The sequence below is a fragment of the Macaca mulatta genome, chromosome 7 (assembly GCF_049350105.2).
Source record: "Macaca mulatta isolate MMU2019108-1 chromosome 7, T2T-MMU8v2.0, whole genome shotgun sequence".
NCBI lineage: Eukaryota > Metazoa > Chordata > Mammalia > Primates > Cercopithecidae > Macaca > Macaca mulatta.
Genome location: NC_133412.1, coordinates 166,443,331 through 166,461,662, shown reverse-complemented (window position 1 = coordinate 166,461,662; position 18,332 = coordinate 166,443,331). Strand labels below are relative to the sequence as shown.

Genomic DNA, 18,332 nt, shown 5'->3' with positions numbered 1-18,332 from the left:
TGTTCTGGAAGCTTAGTGGTCACCATGGAGCTGCTGGGAGAGTATGTCGGGCAGGAAGGGAAGCCGCAGAAGCTGCGGGTGTCCTGTGAGGCGCCGGGTGACGGCGACCCTTTCCAGGGCCTATTGTCTGGCGTGGCCCAGATGAAGGAGCTGGTAACGGAATTATTCGGCCCCCTGGTACAGGCGGAAGTGCAGCACCGGGTGGCGGCGGCTCCAGACGAGGCCCTGGACGGTGAGCTCTGAGACGGTGCTGCAGCGACAGGAGGACGGGGCGGGAGCCAGGGGAAATTGGCTTGGGGAGCCCGTGTAGAGTGGCAGACTTGGACAAAGTGAGCCTCGAGGAAAGAAGAATTGCATCTAAAAATTTTTGGCGGGCCAGGCGAAGTGGGGCTCACTCCTGTAATCCCAACACTTTGGGAGGGCGAGGCAGGAGGATCACTTGAGGTCAGGAGTTCCAGAACAGCCAGGGCAACATATCGAGACCCCGTTTCCATTGTTATTTCAAAGATAATTTAAAAAATAAAAATTGTTGGCATTTATCACTATATTTGGGCTGCTTCTACTCAAACATTTCCACGACTCATCGCTATTTCATTTATTTCACTAAAAAACTTGCCGAATGCCTACTACTATTTGCCAAACCCTGAGCTGAGCCCTGGAGGAAGAATGAGGTCAATGCGACTCAGTTCCTGCCCTTGTGAAACACAAGGGGATTATACAGGCAGACACTCTTATTAAAAGTGAAAGTGGCCAGGCTGGTAGCTCACGCCTGTAATCCCAGCACTTTGGGAGGCTGAGGCGAGCGGATCACGAGGTCAGGAGTTCGAGACCAGCCTGGCCAATATGGTGAAACCCTGTCTCTACTAAAAATACAAAAATTAGCTGGGAGTGGTGGCGGGCACCTGTAATCCCAGCTACTGGGGAGGCTGAGGCAGAAGAATCGCTTGACCCCGGGAGGCGGAAGTTGCAGTGAGCCGAGATCGCGCCACTGCACTCCAGCCTGGACTACAGAGCGAGACTCCGTCTCAAAAAAAAAAAAAAAAAAAAAAAAAAAAGAACGTGGTTCTATGGCCCTCTGTAAGTGTTGCAAACCCAGAGACCCTCGGAAGGCTTCAAAGAGGATAAGACTTTTGAGCTGGAGTATTGAATAAAAAGGAGTTTTATCAGGTGTGAAACTACAGACATATTTGGAAGAGTACAATCTATCGCAGAGTAGGAACAGGTTCCAAGGAGTGGGACAGACTTAATTTTAACATGTATTAACTCCTAGAGACTCCCTTACCTTTCCAGTTTTGTAGGTGCAGTTTGAAAGTAGAAACGTGAAGTTTAACTGCATTATTTTTTAAAAATTGCCTCGAATGCAGAAATAGGCAGGTACTTTTTTTTTTTTTTGAAATGGAGTCTAGCTCTGTTGCCCAGGCTGGAGTGCAGTGGCACAATCTCGGCTCACTGCAACCTCTGCTTCCCGGGTTCAAGTGATTCTCCTGTCTCAGCCTCCCAAGTAGCTGAGATTACAGGCGCCCGCCACCACTCCCAGCTAGTTTTTGTATTTTCAGTAGAGACGGGGTTTCACTGTGTTGGCTGGGCTGGTCTCGAACTCCTAACCTCGTGATCCACCTGCCTTGGCCTCCCAAAGTGCTGGAATTACAAGCCTGAGCTGCTGCACCTGGCCAGGCAGGTACATTTTAACTGTCCTGAGCTGAAAAATCCAAGAATAGATATTAGAGTTAGGATTTACAATTCTCTAAGAAGAGCTTAAACTGTACTTTCCTTCCATCTTGGGAATTACATCTTGATAATATGGATGTTGGCTATGATCAAAAAGAACAATAACAAGTGTTGGCTGGAATGTGGAGAAATTGGAGATCTTGTACATTGTTGGTGGAAATGTAAAACAGTGTAACCACTGGGAAAAAGAGTTTGGTAGCTCCTCAAAAAGTTGACATGAAGTTACCACATGACCCAGCAGTTCCACTGGTAGTCCTCGCAAGAGAACTGGAAAGTATGTTCACACAAAAACTTACACATGAATGTTCATAGCAGCAGCATTTATAGTGACTAAAATGTGGAAACAACAATTGACCGGGCTTGGTGTTGCACCTTTAGGAGGTGGGAGGATCACATGAACCCGAGTTTGAAGCTGCAGTGGGCTGATTGTTCCACTGCACTCCAGCCTGGAGGACAGAGTGAGGCCCCATCGCTTCATCTCTAAAAATAATGATAATTTTAAAAAATAGAAATAATGCAAATATCCATCAACTGATGAGTGCATTAACAAAATGTGGTGTATCCATACAATGGAATATTATTAGCAATAAAAGGTAATGAAGTATTAATACGTGCTACAACATGAATGAACCTTGAAAACATTATGCTACAGTGAGAGCCAGACACAGAAGGGTACATGTTATATGATTTTGTTTATATGAATGTACAGAATAGGCAAATCCATAGAGAGAGATTAGTGAGCTGGGTGCAGTGGTGGGCACCTGTAGTCCCAGCTACTCTAGAGGCTGACACAGGAGGATCACTTGAACCTGGGAGTTTGAGTCTAGCCTGGGCAACATAGCAAGACCCTCTCACTAATAAAAATTAAGGGGGAACAAAAGTAGATTAGTGGTTGCCGAAGGCTGAGGGGAATGGAAAGTGACTGCTAATGGGCATAATTCATTTCTCTTTGGAGTGATGAAAGTGTTCTAGGATTAGAGAGTGGTGATGGTTGCACAATCTAGTGAATATACTAAAAACCACTAAGCGGTACACTTTTAAAAGTGGATTTTGGCCGGCTACAGTGGTTCATGCCTGTAATCCCAGCAGTTTGGGAGGCCAAGGCATGCAGATCACGAGGTCGGGAGATCGAGACCATCTTGGCCAACATGGTGAAACCCTGTCTCTACTAAAATACAAAAAATTAGCCGGGCATGGTAGCGCGTGCCTGTAATCCCAGCTACTTGGGAGGCTGAGACAGGAATCACTTGAACCCTGGAGGCAGAGGTTGCAGTAAGCTGAGATCGCGCCACTACACTCCAGCCTGGTAACAGAGAAAGACTCCATCTCAAAAAAAAAAAAGAGACTGGATTTTATGATGAATGAGTTAATATTTCCAAAGAGGAAAGTGATAGAAAATAAAGATTTTAAACACTGAAATTCTCAAAATCATTTTAATCTAAAATGTGCATGGTTTTATTAATCCCTAAAGTGAAATGGTCTCGTTATCAACCACTTTAGCTATATATATTTCTTTCAACCATAGAACGTATTGTCATACAACAAATATTTATTTTAAAAGGTGATGATGAAGATGATGCCGAAGATGAAAATAACATTGATAACAGAACTAACTTCGATGGACCATCTGCAAAACGGCCAAAACCACCATCTTAACAATAGCCTTTATGACATTTAAAAGATGGCTGTTGTATCCCAGTTGTCACACTAGGACATTTAAGGAAGACTTATGCTGTAATTTGGAAAAGCATTTGTGTTGTTTTCCTGGGACAATCTTGTCAAAGAGAAAACTGGTTTTTCTGTTTCTAGCAAAGACAGTGAAGGCTTAGAAATAAAACCTGTTTTCTTGAGAAATAAATTTCAGACCGTGGGAGGAAAATAGAACACTTCATAATATATAAAATCCTCTTAAGTTGGCAACTGAATTTTTATCATTGTTTTCTATTTTTAAAATAACCATTGGTTTGTGTGATGTCTACATCTTTTAACTTCTGCTTCTGTTATAAACAGTACGTCATGGTTCATAGGCAGTAACATTTCAGAGAACTGACATGAACAAGTGGTGAAAAGTGGGCATTAAATGTAAAAATAACAGTTCTTCATAAATAGAAGGAAAATGAGGAAATAGAAATACTGAAGAGAGAGTCCTTGAAAGAGACCCAAGGAAACCCTGAATTCATACCCATGTCAAAGATACAGATATCCTGAGATGATGCCGCTTGATGAATGTGCATTAATCTGATTTATCATGTACCTTAAGAGAGCCAGATGGGGTAGGGTATGCTTTTGTGCTGTGATATAGTATGTATACAGGTACAAATGGAAGGCCTTAAGTAAATAATCTGCGTTGATTACAATTTGGATATTTCCTCTCCTCCTGTAGCCATGCTTTGATTTAGCTTTAAAAAGATTATTGAATCCTTTAAAAATATATATTCCTAAAGTATGTATGTGTGTGTTTCTTTTCTGCTTGTCAGTGGGACTAAGGCATGTTTATTCACTATGCATCCTTCCTGATGTAGATAGCTTCAATGCAAAGAAATCAAGTAGCATGTACCTAGTAAAATACAAATAGTCATGGGATTTTAGAGTTGGAAGTAACTTTACAAACTATGTGATTTATTTCACAGATAAATCTCAGGATAAGTATTTGCCCTCAGATTACAGAGTACTGGGTTACATAAATAGCCTTTAGGTTTTCTTTAAGCTGATAAAAGGTGAGAGAAATCATTAATCAACTTTTTTTTTCTTTTTTTTTTTTTTGAGACAGAGTTTCACTCTTGTTGCCCAGGCTGGAGTGTATTGGTGCGATCTTGCTCACTGCAACCTCTGCCTCCCGGGTTCAAGCAATTCTTCTGCCTCAGCCTCCCAAGTAGCTGAAATTACAGGCATGTGCATTTTAGACAGGGTTTCACTCTGTCACTAAGGCTGCAGTGCAGTGGCACGATCTTGGCTCACTGTCACTGCAACCTCCGCATCCCAGGCTCAGGTGATCCTCCCACCTCAACCTCTCAAATAGCTGGGACCACAGGCATGCACCAGCACATCCAGCTAATTTTTTTGTATTCTTTGTAGAGATGGTTTCACCACATTGCCCAGGCTGGTCTAGAGCTCCTGGACTCAAGGGATCTGCCCACCTCAGCTTCCCAAAGTGCTGGGATTACAGGCATGAGCCCACCATGCCTGGCCTAATCAACTTTTTTTTTTTTTTTTTTTTTTTAAAGACTAAGTCTGGCTCTGTCGCCCAGGCTGGAGTGCAGTGGCCGGATCTCAGCTCACTGCAAGCTCCGCCTCCCGGGTTTACGCCATTCTCCTGCCTCAGCCTCCCGAGTAGCTGGGACTACAGGCGCCCGCCACCTCGCCCGGCTAGTTTTTTGTATTTTTTAGTAGAGACGGGGTTTCACGGGGTTAACCGGGATGGTCTCGATCTCCTGACCTCGTGATCCGCCCGTCTCGGCCTCCCAAAGTGCTGGGATTACAGGCTTGAGCCACCGCGCCCGGCCTAATCAACTTTTATGAATCACTTTTATTATGAAATAATTTAATTTTCATATCATTGAAAATCTATATACCTTTTCATATCATTGAAACACTGTTTTACTTTGGAACAGCAGCCTTCCACTAAGTACTCTTGGGCAATCAAACAATGCCAACTAGAAAAAGTTATAGATCGTGAGAAATTATCTGTTTAGTTTATGCTGATGTTTCTAATATTTAGCTGTTATTTATTATAGTACTGTTATCTCTATACAATCATTAAAGAAAAAACTGGTTGGGTGCAGTGACTGATACTTACAATCCCAGCACTTTGGGAGGCCAAGGCGGGCGGATCACCTGAGGTCGAGAGTTTGAGACCAGCCTGACCAACATGGAGAAACCCCATCTCTACTAAAAATACAAAACTAGCCTGGTGTGGTGGCGCATGCCTGTAATCCCAGCTACTTGGGAGGCTGAGGCAGGAGAATAGCTTGAACCTGGGAGGCAGAAGTTGCAGTGAGCCGATCGTGCCATTGCATTCCAGCCTGGGCAACAAGAACGAAACTCCATCTCAAAAAAGAAAAAAACTTACCTGTATATACGGAAAATAGATCACATTGTTAAATTGATATCTGAACCTTTTCTCTGAACATTTTATGTTTCCTTTGGAAAATGTGGGTATAAAGAAGAAATTTCAAGATAATATTTGTGTTTGTGGCCCAGTGTTTTTAGATTCTGATTTATAAGATTGGTCTTTTAATTAATTTTAATACTGATTTCAATTCTAATACTGTCTTCTTTGTAAGAAAGCCACATGTTTGACAAAGATGGGCCAGTATAGAAGAAATGCTTTGCCAGGTTTTCTAATCTGCTGCTGCGCTTGGGTGTCACTGTCACTCAGGCTGGAGTACAGTGGCACACTCAGCTCACTGGAATTCCTGGGCTCAGGTGATCCTCCCACCACAGCCTCCCAAGCAGCCAAGCACTAGGTGTGTGCCACCACGCCAGTCTAATTTATTTTTTATTTTAGTTCTTTTTTTTTTTTTTTTTTTGAGACGGAATTTCGCTCTTGTTGCCCAGGCTGGAGTGCAATGGTGCAATCTCAGCTCACCACAACTTCCACCTCCCGGGTTCAAGTGATTCTCCTGCCTCAGCCTCGCGAGTAACTGGGACTACCGGCATGCACCACCACGTTAGGCTAATTTAGTATTTTTAGTAGAGACGGGGTTTCTCCACGTTGGTTAGGCTGATGTCAAACTCCCGACCTCAGATAATCCACCCGCCTCGGCCTCCCAAAGTGCTGGGATTACAGACACCGCACCCGGCCTTTTTTTTTTGAGATGGAGTTTGACTCTTTTTGCCCGGGCTGGAGTGAAATGGCACGGTCTCGGCTCACTGTAACCTCCACCTCCCAGGTTCAAGTGATTCTGCTGCCTCAGCCTCCCAAGTAGCTGAGATTACAGGTGCCTGCCACCATGCCTGGCTAATTTTTGTATTTTTAGTAGAGACAGGGTTTCACCATGTTGGCCAGGCTGGTCTCGAACTCCTGACCTTAGGTGATCCACCCACCTTGGTCTCCCAAAGTGCTGGGATTACAGGTGTGAGCCACCGTGCCCAGCTACCAGGCTAATTTTTAAATTTTTTGTCGAGATGGGGGCCTTGCTTTGTAGCCCCGGGTGGTCTCGAAACTCCTGGCTGTAAGCGATCCTCCTGTGTTGGCCTCCCAAAGTGCTAGGATTACAGGCATGAGCCACCGCACCTGACTAATCTGCCTTCTATGGTACAAACAGCCACAGGCAAGCAGAATAAAGTTACTCTTTGAAACAGCTCCAACTTTACTTTTGAACAGGAAAGTCAACTGCACAATCCTACCTAAAAATAAGCTTGACATTAGACTTAGATAAATCTTTTAAAATGTGAAACATATGGAATTTATGCAAGATAGATGTGTTTTCTAAAAGTAAGTCCTTTTGCGTCACAGTAAGAAATGTTTATTTTAATAATAGAATTCTGTGGCCAAGGACGAGAACTTTTACTCTTTTATAACAGGTTGTGATTGCTTGGCTATAGTATTAGGTGGTGCAAAATTAATTTTAAGACATTTAAACCTTTTTGGGAAGAAAAACTTACTTTGGAAAAATAGGAAAAAAAATATGTGAGGAAATCAATTCCCCCCGCCTCTCCGTTTAGAAATGGGCATTCAGAATCGGAGGAATTTTTCTTTCTTTTTTTTTTTTTTTTTTGAGATGGTCTCTGTCACCCAGGCTGGAGTGCAGTGTCATGATCATAGCTCGCTGCAACTTCAAACTCATTTGGAAGGTAAGGGCTCAAGCAATCTTGAGTTCAGTAGCTCAAGATTCTTGAGGACTCAAACAATCTTCCCACTTAGCCTCTAGAGTAGCCAGGACTACAGGTGCATGCAACCATGCTTGGCTTTTTTTTTTTTTTTTTTTTTTTAAGAGACAAGGGATGTCTCAGTTGCATTGCCTAGGCTGTTTTCTAACTCCTGACCTCAAGTGATCCTCTTCAGCCTCAGCCTCCCCAATAGCTGAATTACAGACTTGAGCCACCATGCCCAGCTTAGACTTAAGAGGATTTATGCTTCTGCCACTAGTTGCCTTTCAAATCCTGGGCCAAATGACCTCCTTTGTCTATCTACTTATCCTTTAGATTTCAGTTTAAACATTTGCTTCAGGCGAACTTTTAAATTTTTTAACTGAAAAAGCCTATACTTTTAAAGGAAATAAAGTTTATGTTTTCTTCCAAATGAGAAAATCAGTTGGAGATGTCTGTGGCCCTCAGTTTATTATGTAGTTTATCTAGTTTCTATTTAACCTATTTAACCTAAAGATGCAACTATCTCTCAAATTGTTCAATCAATATAAGTATAGACTATCATTTCTTATATTGCAATAAGATGCATACATATAAGACAACCTGAGGCTGAGCATGGTGGCCCACACCTGTAATCGCAGCACTTTAGGAGGCCAAGACGGGCAGATCACCTGAGGTCAGGAGTTCGAGACCAGCCTGGCCAACATGGTGAAACCCTGTCTCTACTAAAAACACAAAAAATTAGCTAGGCATGGTGGTGTGCAGCTGTAATCCCAGCTACTAGGGAGACAGGCAGTAGAATTTCTTGAACCTGGGAGACGTGGGTTGCAGTGAGCTGAGATTGTGCCACCGCACTCCAGCCTGGGTGACAAAGCAAGACTTCGTCTCAAAAAAGAAAAAAAAAGCCGGAAAATCTAAGCTTTTTAACTCAGTCGTCAACCTCTGTGTTATGACAAAACCTTTTTTTTTTTTTTTTGAGACGGAGTCTCACTGTGTCACCCAGGCTGGAGTGCAGTGGCACCATCTTGGCTCACTGCAAGCTCCACCTCCTGGGTTCATACCATTCTCCCTCCTCAGCCTCCCGAGTAGCTGGGACTACAGGTGCCCGCCACCATGCCTGGCTAATTTTGTTTTCTTTGTATTTTTAGTAGAGACGGGGTTTCACCATGTTAGCCAGGATGGTCTCGATCACCTGACCTCGTGATCCACCTGCCTCGGCCTCCCAAAGTGCTGGAATTACAGGCGTGAGCCACTGCGCCCAGCCCGACAAAATCTTTATAAGCAATTCCTTGTATGAACTATTGTGATTGGTAGTTGAGCACCACACAGTTCAACACTATATCCATACTGGTGATGGGTGCAGATAAGCATGTTTGGGGAAATTAATAACACTACAATGTAAAAATCCAGAAACCATAGTGGAAAATATTAGTAAACGTGATTCATAATAACTGAAATTTCTGAACATTCTGTAAATACGGTCAAAATAAAAATGGAAAAAGTATTAAGTATTTTCAGCACAAATGACTAAGAACGAATTCTTTTATGTAGATCCCTTATATACTAGTCAGGAAAATATAACAGAAAAATAGGCAAAGGAAAGGAACCACAAGATCACAGAAGAAATACACATGGCTTTTCAGTGAAAAAAAAAATGTGCACTTCAAATAAATTGACATTAAAACCACAATGCAATACCATTTTTTTACTTTTCAGACTGAAAAATCAACAGTTTTGATGCAGTATTGAGCTGGAAAGGATGTGGGGTCTATAATATATTCATGGTGAGAGTGTAAATTGCTATAAGCTCTTAGAAAGTCAAGCTGACAATTCTGTTAAAATATTAGGCCGGGGGCGGTGGCTCACGCCTGTAATCCCAGCACTCTGAGAGGCCAAGGTGGGTGGATCACAAGGTCAAGAGATCGAGACCATCCTGGCCAACATGGTGAAACCCCGTCTCTACTAAAAATACAGTAAAAATTGAAAGTTTTGGTGTGCCTGTAGTCCCAGCTACTCGGGAGGCTGAGGCAGGAAAATAGCTTGAACCCAGGAGGCAGAGGTTGCAGTGAGCTGAGATTGAGCCACTGCACTCCAGCCTGGCAACAGAGTGAGACTGTGTCTCAAAACAAAACAAACAAATAAATAAATAAATACATATATATATGTATATATATATCACATGCTCTTTGACTTAGCAATTTCATTTATAGGTATTTGTCCTACAGAGTAACACGTGCACAAAGATCTATTTATAAGACTATTTGTTGCAGCATTATTAGTAACAAAAGGCTGGAGACAACCTAACTGTTCATCAGAAGACCATAATTAGATAAAAATAGAGGAACCTTAGTACAACAATATTGTGCAGCCATGGAAAACACTAAGGTAAAGCTCTATATGCTGTTAAAGGTCAATCTCTGAGATCTGCTCAATAAAAACTAGCAAGGGGGCTGGGTGTGGTGGCTCACACCTGTAATCCCAGCACTCTGGGAGGCTGAGGCGGGCAGATCACGAGGTCAGGAGATCGAGACCATCCTGCCTAACACGGTGAAACCCCATCTCTACTAAAAATACAAAAAATTAGCCAGATGTGCTGGCGGGCGCCTGTAGTCCCAGCTACTTGGGAGGCTGAGACAGGAGAATCACTTGAACGCAGGAGGCAGAGCTTGCAGTGAGCCAAGATCATGCCACTGCACTCCAGCCTGGGCAACAGAGCGAGACTCTGTCTCAAAAAAAAAAAAAAAAGGCCGGAAGGCTGGGCGCGGTGGCTCAAGCCTGTAATCCCAGCACTTCGGGAGGCCGAGACGGGTGGATCACGAGGTCAGGAGATCGAGACCATCCTGGCTAACACGGTGAAACCCCGTCTCTACTAAAAAATACAAAAAACTAGCCGGGCAAGGTGGCAGGCGCCTGTAGTCCCAGCTACTCGGGAGGCTGAGGCAGGAGAATGGCGTGAACCCGGGAGGCGGAGCTTGCAGTGAACTGAGATCCGGCCACTGCACTCCAGCCCGGGTGACAGAGCGAGACACTGTCTCCAAAAAAAAAAAAAAATTATCAATGTATAGAACTGTATAGAATGCTACTATGCTACCATTGGGGAATAAGCTAGATAGACATATGTCTCTGAAAGAATAGCACAACTACCTCTGGGAAGAGGGAGGGGAGTAGGAGTTGAGAGTGAGGGAGATTTTTCATTTTATGCCCTTTTGTTCTTTTTCCATTAAAAAAAGGATGTACTTTTCTACATGAATACAGAAAATGTTATTTTGAAACTTTCAATTATTTTATTTATTTTTTTATTTTTTTGAGACGGAGTCTTGCTCTGTCCCCCAGACTGGAGTACAGTGGGAGGATCTTGGCTCACTGCAAGCTCCGCCTCCCGGGTTCATGCCGTTCTCTTGCCTCAGCCTCCCGAGTAGCTGGGACCAGCACCATGCCCGGTTAATTTTTTTGAGTAGGCGCCCACCACCATTCCCGGTTAATTTTTTTGTATTTTTAGTAGAGATGGGGTTTCACCGTGTTAGCCAGGATGGTCTCGATCTCCTGACCTCGTGATCTGCCTGCCTCTGCCTCCCAAAGTGCTGGGATTACAGCTGTGAGCCACCTCACCCAGCCAAAACTTTCCATTTCTAATTTTACAAAGTTATGCTTTAGATTTAATAAGAACACAGCAGCCATATTAACAGTTTAAAACACTGTCATGTTGGTAATTCAGGGCGAAAAATAACCAGTTCAGACTTTAAAAGCAAAGCAAAAAAAATCCACATTTCCCATTCAACTACTTTGTCAGAAGAAGGAGGAAAAGCCCAGCACAGTGGCTCTCCCTGGTAATCCTAGCACTTTGGGAGGTGGAGGTGGGAGGATCCCTTGAGCCCAGGAGTTTGAGACAAGCCTGGACAACAGAGCGAGACCTTGTTTCAAAAAAGAAAACAAGAAAAAGAATGATAATGCCACTTCCAGAGAGTAGGAGAGCTTGGCTAAATATGAAATAAGATACCATAAAAAAAGAGCCACCTTGGCCAAGCACGGTGGCTCACACCTGTAATCCCAGCACCTTGGGAGGCTGAGAAATAAGATACCATAAAAAAAGAGAAGAGGTATTTCTAAAACTGATGTGCCTAACCTTAAAAAACATGGCCTATGGCCAGTGTGTTATTTTCAAAGTATAAAATGAATCTCACAATGTTGCTGTAAGTACTCCACTTCTCAGGTGACCTTTGAGATCAGAATTGCTCTATTTAAAGACATGGCCCAGGCCGGGCGCGGTGGCTCAAGCCTGTAATCCCAGCACTTTGGGAGGCCGAGACGGGCGGATCACGAGGTCAGGAGATCGAGACCATCCTGGGTAACACAGTGAAACCCTGTCTCTACTAAAAATACAAAAAACTTAGCCGGGCGAGGTGGCAGGCGCCTGTAGTCCCAGCTACTCGGGAGGCTGAGGCAGGAGAATGGCGTGAACCCGGGAGGCGGAGCTTGCAGTGAGCTGAGATCCGGCCACTGCACTCCAGCCTGGGTGACAGAGCGAGACTCCGTCTCAAAAAAAAAAAAAAAAAAAAAAAAAAAAAAAAAAAAAAAGACATGGCCCAGGAAACTGAAGTTAGACAGTAAGCTTCTATTTAAATCTTTTAAAAAGTAGCAGCTGACATTGGGATAGTAACAGGCCATAGGGTGCAGTTTTAAATAGAGATTTATTCCAATGCCAAAAATTCCACTGGGGATGGAAGTAACTTCTAGAAACAGTAGTTTAAATGAGTGCTTTACAAGTCCAAGATATTGAACACCAGAGTACTCAACTGTGTGCTGTAGCTCTAAGAGCTGTGACACTTGGCCAGGCACAGTGGCTCACACCTGTAATCCCAGCACCTTGGGAGGATGAGGCAGGAGGATTGCTTGAGCCCCGGGAGCTTGAAACCAGCCTGGGCAACATAGCAAGACCCCATCCCTTTAAAAAAAAAAAAAAAGAGCTGTGATACTTGCTGCATGTGAGGTGGTTTAAGAAACCATTATCTTCATGATTGTAGCTTGAGAATTTCTCAGGGACTCTAACCACCACTTAAACCTTGTTTGTGAATGTGTTTTTCCCTGCATCAGTAAAGAAAATTGGCCAGGCGTGGTGGCTCACATCTGTAATCCCAGCACTTTGAGTGACCAAGGTGGGCAGATCGCTTGAACCCAGGACCTTGAGACCAGCCTGGCAATGTGGTGAAACCCCATCTCTAAAAATAAAAACAAAAAATAAAGAAAATTCCAAGACAGGCCAGGTGCGGTGGCTCAGGCCTGTAATCCCAGCACTTTGGGAGGCCGAGGCAGGCGGATCACGAGGTCAGGAGATCAAGACCATCCTGGCTAACATGGTGAAACCCCGTCTGTACTAAAAATACAAAAAATTAGCCAGGCGTGGTGGTGGGCGCCTGTAGTCCCAGCTACTCAGGAGGCTGAGGCAGGAGAATGGCGTGAACCCAGGAGGCGGAGCTTGCAGTGAGCCGAGATCGCGCACGCACTCCAGCCTGGGCGACAGAGCGAGACTCCATCTCAAAAAAAAAAAAAAAAAGAAAAGAAAATTCCAAGACAACCAATATTACAAGAACTGTTGGTAAAACATATTGTAGTCTGTCCCTGGATCTAAAATAAATAAGTTGAGATACTCATTTTAAATCTTGGCCTTGAAGATAATATATCCGTAAATGCGGAAATATGAAAGAGCTCAACAACTAAACTAGAAGACAGGACAGATTGTACTATGCGTTTAACAGTAAATGTTTATTTTATTTTATTTTATTTTATTTTGAAACAGAGTCTTGGTCTGTCACCCAGGCTGGAGTGCAGTGGCACGATCTCAGCTCACTACAACTTCTGCCTTCCGGGTTCAAGTGATTCTCCTGCCTCAGCCTCCTGAGTAGCTGAGATTACAGGTATGCATCACCATGCCCAAATTTATTTTTAGTAGAGACAGGGTTTGGCCATGTTGGCCAAGCTGGTCTCAAACTCCGGACCTCAGATGATCTGCCTGCCTCAGCCTCCCAAAGTTCTGGGATTACAGGTGTGAGCCACTGCGCCCGGCCAGATGTTAACTTTTAACCTTTATTCTATCTGGACAGTGAACTAGATTGTTTTGTAGTCTAGCAAGAAAAGTGTTTAGTGGCAATAAGATTTACTCATTCAATAAAAAATTACTGAGCAACTACTATGTGCCGGGCACTGTTCTAGGCATAGGGTCCACAGCAGTGCACAAAGAGACAAAATTTCTGCTCTCATAAGAGTTTAGATTCTGACAAAATATGTAACATAGTACATGATGCTAGGTGCTCTGGAGAAACACAGGAAAGTGGATGCTTAATTTCAAATACGGGTCATCAGAGGCAGCCTTACTAAGGTGACATTTCAGCAGGCCAGGGTGGAGCATCCAGACAGAAGATACACTGAGAGCAGAGGCCCTGGATCAGGGTATTCTGGTGAGTTCAAGAATCAGCAGGAAGACCAGTGTCTGGAGTGGAGTCAAGGGCAGAGGGAGTAGTAGAAAGTGAAGTCAAGGCCAGGTGTGGTGGTGCACCCCTGTAATTCCAGCACTTTGGGAGGCTGAGGCAGGTGGATCACTTGAGGTCAGAATTTCGAGACCAGTCTGGCCAACATGGTGAAACCCTGTCTCTACTAAACATATGAAAATTAGCTGGGCATGGTGGCGGGTGCCTGTAATCCCAGCTATTCAGGAGGCTGAGGCAGGATAATCACTGGAACCCAGGAGGCGGAGGTTGCAGTGAGCTGAGATTATGCCACTCCAGCCTGGGCAATAAGAGCGAAACTCCATTTCAAATAAATAAATAAAAGAAAATGAAGTCAAGGTCAAGGGCAGGGCAGGGCCATTCATTTATTACTTGCCATGTTAAGGACTTTGCTTTTCATTCTGAGAAGGGAAGCTTTGGGAGGATTTTTGAGAGGAGTAACATTTTAAAAGGATCCCCCTGGCCACAGGGATGATAACGGACTCGTAGGAAACTGGAGGCACAGATTTTGATGGGTGGAGAGATCGGCAGCTTAGATTTGAATAGGTTCAATTTCACGTACCTGGTAAGACATCTTACCAAGCACCATGTCAAGGCCTATCAAACAGGCAATTGTATAGTAAAGTCTGGAGCTCAGGAGAGGGATCCAAGGTAGTGACATAAATTTGTATATTTATTTATTTAGAGACAGACTCTTGCTCTGTCGCCCAGGCTGGAGTGCAGTGGTACAATCTCCATTCACTGCAACCTCCACCTCCCAGGCTCAAGTGATCCTCCCACATCCACCTCCCAAGTAGCTGGGATCACAGACACGTGCCATCATGCCTAGCTAATTTTTGTATTTTTAGTAGAGACGGGGTTTTGCCACGTTGCCCAGGCTGGTCTCAAACTCCTGGCCTCAAGTGATCCGCCCCCCTTGGCCTCCCACAGTGCTGGGATTACATGCATGAGCCATCATGCCTGGCCAATTCGTATATTGAAAGCCATGAGCCATGGATAAGATGTCCAAAGGAGTACACACAGAAAAAAGAACTGGGGCACCCCAGCATTTCGAGGTTGAGCAGATCCCCAACAAGGAACTAGCAAAGAAGACTTAAGAAGCTGCTGAGGGCCGGGAGTGGTGACTCATGCCTGTAATCCCAGCACTTTGGGAGGGTGAGGTAGGAAGATCACTTGAAGTGAGGAGTTGGAGACCAGCCTGGCCAACATGGTGAAACCCCATCTCTATTAAAAATACGAAAATTAGCCGGACACAGTGGCGCATGCCTGTGGTCCCAGCTACTTGGGAGGCTAAGGTGGGAGAATCACTTGAACCCAGGAGGTGGAGGCTGCAGTGAGCCGAGATCATACCACTGCACTCCAGCCTGAGCAACAGAGCAAGAGCTTGTCTCAAAAAAAAAAAAAAAAAAGGAAAAAAAAGCTGGTGAGGAAGGCGGCAAACCAGTTAAATATCTAGAATGGGACCATCTAATACACAGTGCCACATGTGCTATTTAATTAGAATTTAAAACTCAGTTTCTCAGTCACATTAGCCACATTTTTTCTTTTTGAGAGACAGGATCTCACCCTGTTGCCCAGGCTGGGGTGCAGTGGTGCGATCATAGCTCACCGCAGCTTCGAACTCCTGGGCTCAGGGTATCGTTCCACCTTAGCTTCCCAAGTTGTCGGCATACAGGTGTGAGCCACCATGCCAGGCTCATGTTAGCCCCGTTTCAAGAGCTACTTTCGGGTAGCTATTGGCTACCGATCTGGACAGCAAAGATAAAACACATCGCCAGCATTGCTCAAGTTCTATTGGACGGTGCTGGTCAAGAAGACAACTGAAGAAAGTATCTCAAGGACAGGGAGTGTCAAAAACTAATAGTAATAATAATTTGAGGGTAGAGACTTGACCATTGGATTTAGTTATGTGTAAGTGACCAGCAACTTCCTGACAGGACAGCAGTTTTGGTAGAGTGGGAGGCAAAAGCCTGATAGAAGTATATTCAGGACAAACTGGAGGAGAGGACTCGAAATCAAAAGAGACAGCTCTCAAGATTTGCAATTAAGATGGCTAGGGTGAATTGAACTGCAACGTATTTGTTGAAGCTGTTCCAAAGACAAGCACAATTCTCACGACAGCTGAGTTTTTGGCAAATGGCACATAAAAACCCATGGACCAGCGATTTGTAACCCTGAGAGAATCATTTGAAGATTGCTTGGGGTCCATCCCAGAGACGTAACTCGTTGGAAAGGGACCCTGGCATTGTTTAAATATAAGAAGTTTTCCTTGGGTAATTCTAATGTACATAAAGCCACAGTCCAAGACCTACTCACTGCCTTAGAGCAAAGCATAAATATGCATGCATGATGATTCCCAATCATGCTCCAAAATTATATGGCACTTCTTATGTTGGAAAATTTATTAAATGATGGCACATATTTGCTGCAAAGATGAGACATGGTATTGTGGTAAGTTTTTCTGCCAGTGTTTTGGAGATTGAGAATGTTAAATCCATCAAGATAGGAATCAACACTAGATAATCTTTGCTTATTATTTTTATTATTTTTTTGTTTAAGACAGAGTTTCGCTCTTGTTGCCCAGGCTGGAGTGCAACGGTGCGATCTCGGCTCACCACAAACTCCGCCTCCCAGGTTCAAGCGATTCTCCTGCCTCAGCCTCCTGAGTAACTGGGATTACAGGCATGCCCCACCACACCCGGCTAATTTTGTATTTTTAGTAGAGATGGGGTTTCACCATGTTAGCCAGGCTGGTCTAGAATTCCCGACCTCAGGTGATCCGCCCACCCCCCAAAGAAAAGCCTTCCCTTAACTGTACAAATTTTGAAATAGAATCAAGTTCTAACCTTTAGGGAATCACAACTTTTACTTTAAAACTGGTATTATGAACAATTTAATATTAAAAAAAGAGACAACTTAGAAACTAGTAGCATCTTTTTTTTTTTTTTTTTTTTTTTTTTTTTTTTTTTTTTTTTTTTTGAGACGGAGTCTCGCTCTGCCGCCCAGGCTGGAGTGCAGTGGCCGGATCTCAGCTCACTGCAAGCTCCGCCTCCCGGGTTCACGCCATTCTCCTGCCTCAGCCTCCTGAGTAGCTGGGACTACAGGCGCCCGCCACTGCGCCCGGCTAGTTTTTTGTATTTTTTAGTAGAGACGGGGTTTCACCGTGTTAGCCAGGATGGTCTCGATCTCCTGACCTCGTGATCCGCCCATCTCGGCCTCCCAAAGTGCTGGGATTACAGGCTTGAGCCACCGCGCCCGGCCGTAGCATCTTTAAAACCAGAAAATTTACATGGGGACTAAAGCTCCATGAATTACATGATTCTGTAATTCAGTTTTCTGTTCCCTATACTGGCACTTTTGAAAAAATAAAATATCTGGCATGTTTTGGTGAAAAATCTCAACAGGATTACTTCATTTCACATATAGTTGCAAATAAAATCACCTATCAAATCACTATAGGATATAGCTCTATTTTTCTCTTTTTTTTTTTTTTTTTTTTTTTTTGAGACGGAGTCTCGCTGTGTTGCCTGGGCTGGAGTGCAGTGGCCGGATCTCAGCTCACTGCAAGCTCCGCCTCCGGGGTTTACGCCATTCTCCTGCCTCATCCTCCCGAGTAGGTGGGACTACAGGCGCCCGCCATCTCGCCCGGCTAGTTTTTTGTATTTTTTAGTAGAGACGGGGTTTCACCGTGTTAGCCAGGATGGTCTCGATCTCCTGACCTCGTGATCCACCCGTCTCGGCCTCCCAAAGTGCTGGGATTACAGGCTTGAGCCACCGCGCCCGGCCAGCTCTATTTTTCTCATCTCTGGAAGCGACTGTTTCCTAGTTATGAATCCTAGAATGTTTGTCCCCTCCCTAAAATCCCTGAAGCACTTACTATATTTGCTGTTCATCTCACTAAGTAATCCTGTATTCACTGTTTTTTGTATTGTGATGTAAATATGAAGTAAATGGGCTGGGCACAGTGGCTCACACCTGTAATCCCAGCACTTTGGGAGGCCAAGGCGGGTGGATCACCTGAGGTCAGGAGTTCGAGACCAGCCTGGCTAACATGGTGAAACACCATCTCTACTAAAAATACAAAAATTAGCCAGGTGTGGTGGCAGCTGCTTGGGAGGCTGAGGCTGGAGAATCACTTGAACCCAGGAGGCAGAGGTTTCAGTGAGCCAAGACCACATCATTATTCTCCAGCCTGGGCAACACAGTAAGACTCTGTCTCAAAAAAAAAAAAAAAAAAAAAAGAAAGAAAAGAAAAGAAAAAAATGATGATCTGCTATCATACACAGGTCTCCT

At 44.2% G+C, this 18,332-nt stretch overlaps 1 protein-coding gene across 1 annotated transcript; it reads left to right on the top strand.

Annotated features, from left to right (window-relative positions):
* The first annotated feature begins 4 nt into the window (after nt 1-4).
* GON7 (GON7 subunit of KEOPS complex) lies at nt 5-4,172 on the top strand. The gene is given in 2 exon segments (NM_001193961.2): nt 5-232; nt 3,290-4,172. Coding segments are annotated over 2 exon segments (303 nt in total). The 5' UTR covers nt 5-24; the 3' UTR covers nt 3,385-4,172.
* Nucleotides 4,173-18,332: the final 14,160 nt, after the last annotated feature.